At 48.3% G+C, this 14,852-nt stretch overlaps 1 protein-coding gene across 10 annotated transcripts in view; it reads right to left on the bottom strand.

Moving 5' to 3' along the window:
- The window catches only part of TRAPPC9 (trafficking protein particle complex subunit 9), a 593,937-nt gene that overhangs the window by 383,069 nt on the left and 196,016 nt on the right, over positions 1-14,852 (bottom strand). For all 10 annotated transcript variants that reach the window (XM_057307937.1, XM_048212431.2, XM_057307936.1 and 7 more), the window contains one exon: positions 4,598-4,722. In XM_057307937.1, the coding sequence (XP_057163920.1) occupies positions 4,598-4,722 (125 nt within the window). The remainder of the gene's footprint in view (positions 1-4,597; positions 4,723-14,852) is intronic.

Below are 14,852 nucleotides of genomic sequence, written 5' to 3' on the forward strand. Positions count from 1 at the left end.
AGGCGTCCCTCTTCTCTGGGTTTTTTAAGACAAGATGGTGTTGACCAGGGCGGGCACACTCCCAGGAGCCAGATATGCACAGAGCCCAAAAGCAGGCCCGCTTGCCCACCTTCTCACAAACCATAGTTCGGTCATGGTCCCAGCAGGCCTTCGGCAGGCATGGGGTGTGCACGGAGCAGTGCTGTCGGTGGAGGGACGGGCACGAGTTTAGCAGCCAGAGCACGTGCTGCAAGGAATGGCTGCGGCGTCTGCGCGAACGTGGCCGACCGCTCGCTCCAGGGCTCAGGCAGCTCCTGCATTTTCTCTGTAGTCTAGCCCTGGAGGCCGAAGCTGGACGCTCCCAACAGGCAGGGCTATGGGGACCCTGACTGATACACTCAGCACAGGCCAACTCGGTGAGAAGCCTCCCACTCACTCCCCCAGCGGCTCTGCAGGCTGGACGGCCCAGGTTCTGGTGCCTCAGGAGCTTCACGGCAGCCCTGGCCACTCCTGTCCTGCTGCCACACTGTGTGCAAACAGGCTCGGACTCATGGTCAGTACTAGCCTCGCCCACCCGGGAAGCCCAGCTAAGCAGGAGTAATGCTGACAACCTACTCTAGCCAGTGACCCCGTATCCCGCCCATCCTGGCGGCTCCCGTCCTGCTGCCACACTGTGTGCAAACAGGCTCGGACTCGGGGTCAGTACTAGCCTCACCCACCCGGGAAGTCCAGCTAAGCAGGAGTAATGCTGACAACTTACTCTAGCCAGTGACGCCGTATTCTGCCCATCCTGGCGGCTCCCATTTAACCAGCAGGACTCAATCAAATCTTCCTTTTCTTTTAATATACAAGAATAAAGTCTGTGTGTTATTACTTCTTGATTTGGTCCAGCTCTGTCCCCCCTGCCAAGCTCTTACATTAGTTAAACCTCCCAAAAACCCTACGAAGGAAGGTTACTCCATTTTACAGACGGGGAAACTGAGGATCAAGAGAGGCCATACGTAGAGCCTGGCTGATAGGAATATTACTTCTAATATGCAGCCATTTCACACGCCTCTTGTCTCAACCCTAGAAGTTCTTCACGTTGGTGCGTGGCGGAGTCACCAGCGTGGACAGACACGGTCAGCACTGGCGGAGCAGGAGAAGGAAGCTTTCTGCGGAATCTCAAGAAACGCACGGTATCACTTCCCACTTCTGGAGGGGCTCCTAAGCTGCTTTCACTGAATTACTGGTTTCCATGACTACACCATTCTTTGGCGATAATTTTACAGGTTTAGCACATTTCCAAATAGGTCACATTAGTCCTGCTTCTGGGAGCAGAACTGGGAGCAGAACGCTTCCTCAGCAGAGCCAGGAGGCCCCAGGGACAGATGCCCCCACAGCACAACTCCCTCACCGCCCCCTAGAAGAACAACCGAGCCACAGAGGACTTACCTCCACAACCAGGAAAACTGCCTCATTTCCTAGACTACCAGCACCACCAGGCCTCCAGCAAGCGGGCTGCTCCCGCGTGCCCAAGGGTGCCCACACACACCCCTTCCCGCCTGCCCGCGTATCACCTCAGTGCCCTCCTCGGACTCCACACACAGGAGCCTGTCCTACTCAGGGTCCAACCCCAGAGTAAGGTTAGTAGAAGGAACACGGACTCAAACCCTTAATCCACCACCTACTGACCCTATGACCTCCGGCGAGTGACATAACCTCTGTGAACCTCAGTTCCCTACTTCCCTAGTAGGCTGTTTGCCCAGACGGTGCACACGTGTGAATGTTTAGAACCCAGCACAGTTCCTGGCCTGCAGAACATACTTCACAAATGCTAGTTCTGGTCCTTCCAGTTTTCTTGATAAGAAGCTAGTTGAGGAGGGTCCCCAGGCTGAGGAAAGCGGCAGAAGTTTTCATGTGGGTGACAGGTACATGGAAAGTGCTGAGACAGGGAAACTGAACACCAAAGTTCAGTGGGGGCCAAATCCTAAGGGCATGGATGCAGGAATTTGGGGTGCCTAAAATATATAAAGAGCTTATATAACTCAATACCCCCCAAAATACCTAATCCAATTAAAAAATGGGTAGAAGACATGAACAGACACTTTTTCAAAGAAGACAACCAAATGGCCAACAGGCACATGAAAAGATGCTCAAAATCACTCATCAGGGAAATGCGAGTCGAAACTGCCATGAGAGATCCCCTCACACCTGTCAGAACGGCTAAAACAAGCAGCACGAGAAACAAGAGGTTGGCGAGGATGCGGAGGAGTGGGAACCCTCGCGCAGTGCTGGTGGGAATGCAGACTGGTGCAGCCACTCTGGAAAACAGTATGGAGGTTCCTCAAAAAGTTAGAAGTAGAGCTACCCCATGACCCAGCAACTTGCACTGGGTATTTACCCCAAAACTACAAAAACACTACTTCAAAGGAATACACGCACCTGATGTTTCCTGCAGCGTCAGCTACAACAGCCGGGCTTTGGAAGCAGCCCAAGTGTCCGCCGACAGATGACTGGATAAAGAAGATGTGGTCTGTATCTACAGTGGAATATTACTCAGCCATAAAAAAGAATGAAATATTGCCATTTGCAACAACATGGATAGAGCCAGAGGGTATAATGCTAAGTGAAATAAGTCAGAAAAAGAAATACCTTATGATTGTACTCATATGTGGAATTTAAGAAACAAATGAGCAAAGGAAAAAAAAATAAATAAAGAGGCAAACCAAGAAACAGACTCTTAGCCATAGAGAACACACTGGCAGTTGCCAGAGGGCAGGTGGAGGGGCAGGGCGGGGGAAACAGGTGATGGGGATTAAGAGGGCACTTGTCATGATGAGCACAGAGTAAGTACAGAATTGCTGAATCACTGTATTGTGCACCTGAAACTAACAGAACACGGTATATTCACTACACTGGAATTACAATTTTTAAAAAGAGGCATTGAGACTGTTCACAAGTAAAATTCAGGAGAGGGTTCAGGGAAAGAAGGTGTCACAGTACGATAGATAGGAACTGGAGTGGGGGACGGATCATGTCACATGACCTGAGAGCCAAGGTCCTCTCTTTGGAGATCACTTAGTCAAAAAGATGTCGTGAGAATGTAGAAGGACAAGTTCTATACAAGCGCCTGACACACAGGGCATCCTCAGCAGATGGTAACTATGTCTCAGTGGGTACATTTCAGGACATTTACACTCACCTACATCTATATACATTTATCATCCAAGAAATACACGCATTCACTCTTGCAACACTCGATTCAAGAAAACACAACTGATGTCACAGCAACCATTACCCAACTGACTGTGAATAATGACCTCCTGGATTTCCAAGTTCTGCCTCCAACTGCAAGAGTGCCCCGTCGGGAAGGCCCCATGGCGGCGGAGCTGAACCACAGAGGGAAGCTGGAGTATGAGGGGTCTGGGCAGGAGAACCACTAACCGCCCAGGGTTGGCCATCAGAAGGCTACAGGGGATGTCACACCCCAGGGCTCACGAGGACGTCAGTGCTCCAGCTTCTGCACCACTCTGTGCCACAAACCAGTGCTTGTGGGTCCACACTCGAGTCACGTTTCACGCCTCCGTGCCTTCCTTCCTCTGGTGGGAAGCGTATTCCCAGCTCCCAGTCCCGCTGGCTCACAGGGGAGCCCTGACACCCAGCAATCACGCCGTAGTGTGAATACTCCTGCTGCGGGACAGCTCCCAGCTACACCAACCACCTCTCCCCTGCAGGGCCCTCAGTGGACAAGACTCTCCCCTAAAACCTGCCTCCCTGTAACCGCCGTCCACAGGCAGGATCTCAGTCAGGATAAGCAGCGTGTTTCCCTCCTGCCCTGACCTCACTTTAGAGAGCATCCATGCTCCAGGTTCACTGTACCAGATTCAACCAGCGTGGCCAAGCTCTCCTGATGGGTCTCGCCAGTCAAGGCCCCTCTTACATGCTGGCATCAAGACTGTACGCAGTGCCTCACAAGGCGGGCCTCAACACGTGCTCACTTGACAAGCCATCCCGGTGACCCCGCTGCTTGCACCCCTGCCGTCACTGTGAAGACCTCTGGTCCTCTCACTATACCCTGTCCCTGGGCGGGTGCAGGCAGAGCTTGAAGTCGTCCCCAAAGCTTCAAGCTCCAGTTCCGACCTCTCCTAGGGCTCCTTGGAAACAGCGGCCTCTACTCCACCAGAAGCCCTAAGGTACTCTGCACGGCTGTCATGTAAACTCATTTGTCTTCCTCGGCGCTTAGAAACCAATCTGTGGAAGGAGCTGCCAAAGGCTTCAGTTTATGGGATGACTACCTGAACTGAGAACGATTAGGCAATAAATACATTTTTTAGTGAACAGGGAAAAGGCAGGAAATTCTCCACTTTAATTGTTGCACTCCTTGACTCAGCCCCCAATTCCCAGTATTTCATGGAAGAGAGAGTTAGCAACCACACAGCCACACAAGCTTCACCGTAACTGCTTTCCAAAACATTCCACAGAACAGAAAACACTGAGAAACCAGCTCTCCACAAAACGTGATTGTGGAATCAAACACATGCTTCCTTTCCTTTCCTTTCCGAAAAACACCCAACACTTCGGCTCCAAAGGCGTGGCAGAAGCCACGAACACCAAGCCGCCAAGCAGAGAGACTCACCTTCACGTGGCTCGGGTCCCCCGGCTTGCTGCTTTCAGGCGGGTTCACAGGCTTGCTCTCCACTCGAGGCCTAACGACCTGTCGGAAGGGACTGCACAGCGGAAAGCCACTCACACTGATTCCATCTAAAAGAGTAAAATTTTAAGATGTTAGCACATACATAATATAGGGTATTTTAAAATCTGTATTCCCAAACTTGAATTCAGGCATTGGTTTTGAACAAAAAGAAAGCAGACAATTTTATATATGTAACTAGATTGATCCCCCAAAAAAGACCAAGAAACAATGACCAACACAATATAATGAGCGTCCCTGATGTCCAGACCATGGTCCTGAGTTACCACTTGCTCTTTTAGTGAAAAGAAACCAGGACTTCTCAAAGAAACCAAGGATGCCAAGTCAGTGGCAGGAAACGGGCAGAGGAGCGTGGAACATCCCATTACACCAGAGAGCAAGGAAACTGACCAAGACTATGGGGGTGTTGTCCAAGGCTTCTGCACCCCACTTGAGAGGCTCCCACTGACTTAAGAGACCATTCAAACTTGACGAGTGACAGTAATTGCAACTGATTGACATTCTTCAAGTAGGTTAAATCCATAGTTAACAGATCCAATTTAAATCCCTTTTTAACCCATGTGTTCATAGTAATTTTTTTCAAAAAGTAAATGGCTCCCCGTGGAGGATAAGAATCATTGTCCAGAAAACTGGTAAATAAAAGAATCAAGCATTTAAACTCCATTTCTTATTTGAACTGCACAGCTCGATGACCAAGTAATAAGGCAACATACATCTTTATAAAAGTATTCTAACAAAATAAAAAACAAGGGGTAAAACTGGAATGTTATCTTACAACCCCCAGCCCAGGACTTTTCAAGACGGACACCACGGAGACGTGGGCCGGGCAGTCCCTTGTGTGGGGCTGTGCTGTGCCGACAGGACGTTTAGCAGCAGCTCTGGCCTCGAGTCACAAGATGCCAGGAGCAACCTCCCCCCAGGCTGTAATAACCACAATTGCCAAATGTTCCTTGAAAGGGTGGGGGCAAAATTGCCCCTGGTTGAGAACCACTGACCTAGGCAATGAGCATGAGCAATTTCTAACATCACAAGAAGAGAAACAGCTGGACATTCCCTGGCTCCTGGTGTAAGAACACAAGACCACCACTGGACGTGCCAGAAGGATCAGAGAGGAACCGGATCAAGCTTCCAGATCTAGCGGCCCATTTTCAGGAAAGGGGGTGGGGAGGAGGAGACAGAAGAACAGGAAACCCCACCCACAAGTGTGCAAGCAACAAAGCCCACGCTACGGAAAGCTCTTTGGGTCAGATGTCCCAGATGTTTCAACAGATAAATTACAAGGAAAAGGAAAGAATGGGGATACTTGTACATTAAGAGAAACTTAGATTTAAATAAATGGGCAAGAATAAACCATTCTATCTAGTGATTACTAAACATCGGGATAGTGTTTCCTTTGGGGTAACAGCTGTTACAGCTGAAGGAGCTTCCCCTCCCCGCTGTCCCCTCTCCCAGCACCATGCACACCATTTAGAAAAGCTCTCCACTGCGCTCTGGGGCCTGTCCGCAAGGCGGCTAGCATTATGAACACAGACACTGCAAAATCTAAACCCACACTTGTCAGCAACCTGTCCTAGACCCGAGGTCAGATGGAGCCTGCGAGCGAGCACGGTGCTCAAGACCACGGTCACTCAGCCCCTAAGTCATCCTATGCTGGGTGAAGGCCAGGTGCACAGAAGCATTTTAAATGCTGTCAGTCTCACTCTGACTCACTAATTCACACACAGCCCGGGACACAGCATGCTCTGCTCTTCCCTCGGGAAATCTCCCATCATCAGCAAATTACACGAACACCACTAGCTCCCAACGGACACTGGTTCTTTCTTGCCTCGGAAATACCAGTCCTTGTTCACATTAACACAATGCTAATGTCTCCCTTTCTGCAAGTGGTCCAGAGCCCCGGACTGCAAGGGCAGGGTGTCGTAAAGCCAAGCTCTCCTCTTCTCCTTGTTCCTTCTCTGCCCAGCTGGTTCTGACGGGACCAGGGGTAACCCTAACCCAGCCACAGCCAGAAATGGAAGCAACCCATCAACAGTACTGATCCAGACAGAAGACACCAGAAGGGTCTCACATAGTCTGTGTATGAGACTTCATCTACAAATTCTAGCGGGGAGAAGTTGCGGGTGGGAGTTATCTTCCTTTGAATGACATGCTATGAAGACACAGGTATGGGGCCTTCGCACAGCCATCCTTCCCACCACATTGAGGGAATCTGAGTGACGCACACAACCCTTTGAACCTCTATTTTCTTGGCTCCAAAACAGGAACCACTTCAAGGGAATCCATGAAAATACAAATCTGCAGTGTCTTCAAACTGAATGATCTAGGATATGCACTTAGCAAAAAAAAAGCTAAAAATTACATCTGAAATTTGCCTTTTTGGACACAGACCTCAAAACTTCAAAGAAACCTCAAAAACCTATTATCTTCAAGCTCAGAAAAAAGACTACAAAAGTCTCTCTCCAACTTCTTTATAGACTGCTCTGCCCTGTAGCCCAACTGAGAATGAAAAAGGTAACGGGTAAAGGAAGACAGAAGGGAGCCTTTGAAAGGTTGGAAGAGAAGCCCGCAGCCCAGGCAAGGATGGGGCTAGACAGGAGGAGCCGCACAAGGTGTAAGGGAGGAGACGAGCAAACCCAGTGTGCCAGGAGCAAATCCCCCGCCGAGCCCGTGGACGAGCAGCTCTCCAGCTGGGCTGGGCTGCAGGAGAGAAAATTCTGCTCCATCACTCGGGCAATTTTTCTGCCAACACAGACCATCACAAATAGAACGGAGAACAGATTGGAATGACAATTAATGGGAAGACAGGACCAAAAAAGTTACAAACAGATGAAGGCAGCCTAGTGGGAGGACCAGAGTGGAGTGGATTTCTCGGGTATTTAAGAATGGGAGGAGTCTGCCAGACCACAATGAATCAAACTGAGCCTGAGAGAATTGCATAGTTACGGTTTATAGTGCTCAATTTTTCTATTAAGAGCATCTCTGTGGGCAATTCAGAAATATAATTTTGTATACTAAAATAACAGGCTCCTGAATTCAGCTGTATCACAACCGCAGTGACAACTTGAGAGGTTGACAGCTCAAAGTGGGACCCATAGAGCAGAAAGAAATGGTCACAACAAACAGCTGTAGGGAGGGGGGTCGGTGACAGTGTTTACATGTGCTGGGCACGGCCCTGGGCCCTGGCACACGCCATTGAACAGTCCCCCACTCCCCGCGAGGAGCACTCTTTCTCAATTCTCTAGATGACTGAAGAGTCAGAGAACATAATTTAGTAACACCGCACAGCTCATCAGAAGTGGAGGCAGGACGCAGGACTGTCGGATCTGGGACTACCCAGCAAACTGGGACAACACATTTCCTTCCCCACGTGAGCTTCTACGAAGCCTCACCAGCCAGGGTGCTGTGTGGCCCACCGTGCACTGTCCCGTACGCCACGTGGCCCTAAGCCCATCGTCAGGGCCTCCCAATGGCTTAGCGTCCATCTTCGCGGGTGCCTGTTTTGGTACACTTTCAAAAGAATCTAATGCTTAAGGCTGACATGTCTCATGACTAGTTACATGAGTTGGAATAAGATGTAACTAGAACAAAATACATTTTCAAAAGCAAAAAGAGACAATGTTCTCCCAGTAGGGGTTTGTCAGTATGCTATTCCAGGTAGAATATATTTTGAAGAATGCATTTTCATTTCTTCTTAAAATCCATGGATGCCAAAGGGAGAAAAAAAAAAAGCCCATCTGGTTTCTGGTTAGCATAAAATATCGTCAACAAAACCAAAGGAATGGAAGCATTTGGCTCAGATATTAGCCAATACTCATCCTCAATTTCCAAAGAGAAAGCAGGGAGTTCATTCAGTCAGAAACTCTAGGGTAGACTTAGGGAAGAAAATTCATGTAGTAACTGGGGCCGTCATCTACCGTCCAGACCAAGCAGTCCTTACTTTGACACCGGTCCTGCTTTGACACTGGTCCCCCTCTGTTGGAGGCTGCACTCCAGGCCTGTGCCTTCCAGGACCTCAGGAATCTTCATGTACGTGGGTGCTTAACAACTACCCACTGAGCACAGGGGTGGTTCCCAGCTTGCTTTCCTAGGCCCACAGACAGGAGCTCCTCGGGAGAACACACACTCTGTGCTTTCCATTTACCAGAGTGACGCTCGCTCATTCCCACACCACCAGCGCAAACCTCTGAAAACTCCCATCTACTCCCTGCACTTTTCCTCTGTTCGTCAGCCCCCTATGTCCCCCTCTTCCTTCCCCAGACTTAGATTCCACAGTCAAACCAAAGGTCACGAAACAACCTCTCTACAGGAGCAGACAGTGTTGTCAGCTTCGTGAGCTATGCGTCTCTGCCGTGGACACCAGCAGCGGCCGACACCATGAACTCACGGGGGTGGATGCGTTCCAGCAGCACCAACACAGGCAGCAAGCCGGAGTCTGCTGGACGGGCCATAGTCGGGGACCCGCATCTGCACCTGCCACCCCTCCCGGAAAGCACCCATCATTCTCTGCCTGTTCTTCCCTTGAACTCACCTGACAACACCCCACACCAGGCCAAACCCCTGTCTACCTTCTCCACAGTGGCACCTGAAGTCCCAGGTCGAATGGGGGGGGGGGGAATCCACGCAAGTGCCAAGCAGGCTGTCTTCAGAAATGCAATCACACACCTGGGCCCATTCTCACCACCACTGAGCACCCTACCGTGTCCAGAGTAAGTCTTCCCTCTCCTCACAAGTCACTACCACCCACTCCCCTGCCCCCTCCCTGCTGAGAAGCAGACCCCCAGGGGAGCAGAGAGGCAACGAGAGGAGAGGGGAGGACCAGCCCTATCTCCCATCACTGCTTCCTTCCACCCACCTGCGTCTAGGACCACACTTGTGTTCCTGTTAAGGGATGGCCTGGCTCCTCCCACAGGCCAGGTGCTCCCTGTGAACACCCTCCCTGGGTGGTCTACAGCTCTGCCCCTCTCCTTTTCAACATCCTTACTGAGATGAAACGGCACAGAATAACCTGCACACGTTTAAAGTACACAACTGGGGGAGTTGACACTCCTAAAACAATCCGTGTGAGTGAGATAGCGAACACAGCCATCAACCACAAGCGTCCCTGTGCATCCTTGTGCCCCTCCCCCACTACCATCCTCCCCAAGCCTCCTCCCAGCCCCAGGTAAGCACTGCCGTTACCAGAGAGGAGTTCACATTTTCCAGAAGTTAATTCAGACGGAATCATACACATTACACACTCCTTTCTGCCAGGCTTCTGCCACTCAGCACTCACCTTGAACTAATTCTCACATACCATGTGTATCCACGGTGGACACCTTTTAATTGAACAGACTTTCAGGGAATGGCTCTCACAGCTTGTTTGTCCGTTCACTATTTATGAACACTCCGATTACTTTCAGCTTTTGATGATTAGAAATAAGCTGCTCTGAACACTTCTGTACAAGTCACTGGGTGGACACGTGCTGTCATTTCTCTGGGTTAAAAATCCAGGAGTAAATTGGCTGGGTCATTTGGTAAACGTATGTTTGATTTTCCAAGAGAGGTGTTAATGAGCTATTAATGTTTGTGAATAATCAGAAGGACTCGAAAGAACAAGGAAGAGACTATCAAAAATGAGCAGGCCATTTGATAAAGAACGGGACATGACCTCTAGAACAGAGACAGGACCACATGGCGCTCATCAAAGAGCACATCCAAGAGTCTGGCGCCGCAGACAACCAAGGGACCCAAGGTGTGGCTCCACCCTACAGCACGCAAGACACGCTCGGCACAGGACAGCTTCCGTCCGTCCCTCCAGGGCCAAGTGTGAAATCCAGGTCACAGCAAGGCCTCCTCACAACACCGAAGGGGGACAACGGGCCACAAGAGCCAATTTCTAGTAAGATCCCACCTTGGAGCCTGCTGACCACGGTTCCCTTTCCTGGAAAGGGACATCACTGGAGTCCCTGGCCACACAGGAGACCAACTAAAGTGGACTTTAAAACCATGTAACAGGGGTGCCTGGGTGGTTCAGTCATTAAGCATCTGCCTTCAGCTCAGGGCATGATCCCAGGGTCCTAGGATCGAGCCCCGCATAGGGCTCCCTGCTCCACTGGGAGCCTGCTTCTTCCTCTCCCACTCCCCCTGCTTGTGTTCCCTCTCTTGCTGACTGTCTCCCTCTGTCAAATAAATAAATAAAATCTTTAAAAAAAATAAAAAATAAAAATAAAAAATAAAACCATGTAACAGTTCTGTTGGCATCAGGCTATTACGGAGTTGTGTTCTCTAAAGATGGTTAGTGGGTGATACTGAAGCAGGGGACACTCGGCCTAAGATAAAGACGCTCACGGCTGCTGGAGACAGGGCCCGGACCTGCGTGTCTCCAAGTGCAGCTTTCTCTTCTCTGGACACCTTCAAGACAAGCAAACGCTTCCCAGTTGTCGGCCACTTCCACGCTCCGCTGACGAAAATGGGCAGCTCCCCTGGTCAACACACATGGACCCTGGCATGGACAACAGTGCCCTGCACAGACCTCTCTCCCACACCGGAAGCACCTCGGGCAGGAACTGTGCGTCTTTCGTCTGCACATGAACCATCTGTCACAGTACCTAGCACACGGCATATGGGCTACATATCTCCTGGGTTAACAAATGCACCTAATCATTTCCTCGGTTACTACGGATGGGAAAGGCCTCATACCCTGAGGCCACTGCCCAGCACATAGGTACCCAGGGCCAGCCTCCAGGGCCATCACTCAGATGGCCAGGGATGCACAGGGCCCTAACGCTGCATGATGTGATGGCCCACGCTGCAAGCCTGCATCTAAAAACACTTCCTCAACATGAGAGGAACCTATGAACGATTTTGTGAATGAAGGACTTCATGAAGGAATAACTGTCCAAGGACAATTTTTAAAAAACCACAATAAATCACTTCTCTGTAGAGGAAGAATCCAGAATGGATTGCTTTGAAGGGGGGGGGGGGAGGGTGTTCCTGGTCACCACAGTGGGCCAGGCAGGAAATAGGTAACTTCTTGGCCAGGACCTTGGGAACAACTGGAGGGAGTGTGGTGACCTGGCCTCCACCCAAGATGTCACCCTTCTCTGTCCTCCTCAAAGCAGCTGTGGCATCATCCATTGACCCCATGTCCTCCTGGCCCAGGCCTTCTCCCTGTGCACACAGAGAAAAGTAGTCCCAAAGGTCCAAGAGATAGGAGGATCTGGATTCGAACTGCAGGGTATCCCTGTGTTTGTCCAGAAGCAGATTGCTGAAAGGGGTCTGGAAGCAAAGTCCTGGCACTGCCAACCCCTGCCTGCAGCCCTGGCCAAGACCTCCAGCATCACTGATCAACGGGTGACGGAGAGCTCTTCTCGGCTGGGTCTCAGAGCTTTTACATCTTGTTTACATCTGTTATTCCGCTTCTGCTTTAAGACAAACACAAATAAACATTCTTTCTCCAAAAACAGCCACAGAAATAGCTCAGTTAGCATGTGTTATTTTAGGATAAAAATCAGGGAAGGTAAAGCAGAGTACTGCCAGTTTGAGATTGGACGTAGAATGCCTTTTCACGAGATGATAAAGGAAGAGCGGTGGTGTCCCAAGGCAAATCATGACATGTGCTTATTCTCCTCAGAAACAAGAAATTCAAAATACAACTTGAATGTTTTGTGTGCTCTTCACAGCAGTCCTCAAGCACTGAGCATCCCTGTAAGACAAGGAATGTCCTTACTTCTTCCTTCAACAGCTAGCCAAATTACAGAAACTACACGTCTGACAGTCTCCAGTCGGAACATTAATTTACGAAGCTATCAAAAGAAAAAGTACACCCCAGCGTCCCACAAAACCTTTCTCCCCCAACAAATCAGTGTTAATACCTATGGGCAAAGTCTCTCAAGGACGGACTGTGCATGTGCCCCTCACTCACACACTCACACTGTTCAAAAATGTAAGTTCCCGGAACCTGCTTTGCTCTTTCTGCCACAGGGTTTTCACCCATGCGTGAAAAACTGTTTTCCCCATCACCCCCTCCTTTACCTACTTCAGTCCTGCCCTTTCTCTAAACCTTACCTCCATCATCACTTCCAAAGCAAAGCCTTTCCTGGCCCCTTAAACTGTGTCCTTCCCAGTGATATGGTCATAGCACCATCACCTTTCCTACCTAGCATTTAGCAAAGATGCAATTTTTCATTCATTTGTAAAATTGCTGGTTTCTCTCACTAGACTTGTGCTAACAGTAGCCACTAGATAATGGGCCTTTAAAGTAATTAAAATCAAATAATACTTCAGATCTTCAGATGTACCATCCACATCACAAAAGATCAAACCCGCGTATGGCTCGTGGCTACCCTAACGGACAGCTCAGGACAGGACACTGTCCCATCAGCGGGTTCTGCTGGACAGAGCCGCACAGACGGAGCTCCTCGAGGGTAGGGACTGGGTCTCCGCTGACTCCTCAGAACAGAACAGTATATGGGATGAAATGGATACCCCACAAATACTTGTAAGGGAAAAAACATGAACTGTAATCGCTTACTTTACTCAACTACACGGTGCTTTAACAAAAACCACAGAAAAGATCATGTAAGTCCTATTACCTGATTAGAATGGAGTATTAGTAGTTACTTCCATACTTAAAACTAGGACATACTTCAAATATTCTATAATGTCCACTCCCTTATTCAATATTTATGAGCATCTAAAAGAAAAAAAAAACCATAAAAATTAGCTCATGGGGCGCCTGAGTGGCTTAGTCAGTTAAGCGTCTAACTCTTGATGTCAGCTCAGGTTATGATCTCATGTTCATGAGATCGAGCCCTGTGTCAGGCTCTGTGCTCAGTCTGGAGTCAGTTTGAGGTTCTCTCTCTCTTTCTCTCTCTCTCTCTCTCTCACACTCTCCTCCCCACTGATCATGCTCATTCTCTAAAATGAATAAATAAAATCTTTTCTTTAAAAATAGCTCAAAAACTAGGTTAAAACAAGTAACTAAAATAGTTTTACTGGTGAATTCCAAACATTTAAAGAATTAATGCCAATTCTTCTCAAATTCCATAAAACCAAAAAAAAAAAAAAAAAAAAAAAAAAAAAACCCTGAAGAGAACACTTCTAAGCTCATTTTCCAAGGCCAGTACTATTACCCAGATACCAAAGTCAAAGACACGACCAAAAAAACTTCAGATCAATATCCCCACTGTATATAGATGCAGAAGTCATCAACAAAACATTAGCAAACCAAATTCAACAGCACATTAAAAGGATTATACACCACGATCAAGTGGGATCACTCCCTAGGATACAGACAGTTCAACACACCCAAGTCAATACGTGTGACAGGCCATACTAACAGAGTGAAGGACAACGTCCATACCACCTCAGCAGATGCAGAAAAAGCATTTGCCAAACTCAAAATCTTTTCATGATAAAAATCCTCAAACTGGGTTTTGAGGGACTGTCTCAACATAATAAAGGCCATATATGACAAACCCACAGCTACCATACTCAACAGTGAAAAGCTGAAAGTTTTTCCTCTGCAATCAGGCACAAGACAAAAGTGCCCATTCTCACACTTTTACTCAACATAGTATCAGAAGTCCTAGCCAGAACTAACAGGCAAGATGAATAAAAGCATCTGAATCAGGAAGGAAGAAGTATATTGGCTTTATTTGCAAATGATCTCATCTTAAATCCTTAAGAAAATCCTTAAAACTCAACCAAAAAAAAAAAAAAAAAAGGTTAAGTCTAATCAACAAATTCAGTAAAGTTGCAAGATAGAATATTAATATAACGAAGTCAGCTGCTTTTCTATGCACTAACAATGAGATCTGAAAAATAAAGAAAATCCCATTCACAGTACCATCAAAAATAATAAAATACCTGGGGATAAATTTAACCAAGAAAGTGAAAGATCTAAACTCTGAAAACCACTAAGACTTTGATGAAACAAATTCGTAATACAAATAAATGGAGATATCTCCTGTTTGTAGATTGGAAGAATATTGTGAAAAATGTCCATACTACCCTAAGCCATCTACAGATTCAATGCAATCCCTATCAAAACTCCAATGCATTTTTCACAGAAAAAGAAAAAGCAATCCTAAAATTTTTATGTAGCCACAAATGACCAAGTAGTCAAAACAACCTGGGGTGGGCCAGGGTTGGGGGGGAGAAGTACAAAATTAGAGGTAGCCCATGTCCTGATTTCCAA

Source organism: Ursus arctos, unplaced genomic scaffold (genome assembly GCF_023065955.2).
Source record: "Ursus arctos isolate Adak ecotype North America unplaced genomic scaffold, UrsArc2.0 scaffold_6, whole genome shotgun sequence".
Lineage (NCBI taxonomy): Eukaryota > Metazoa > Chordata > Mammalia > Carnivora > Ursidae > Ursus > Ursus arctos.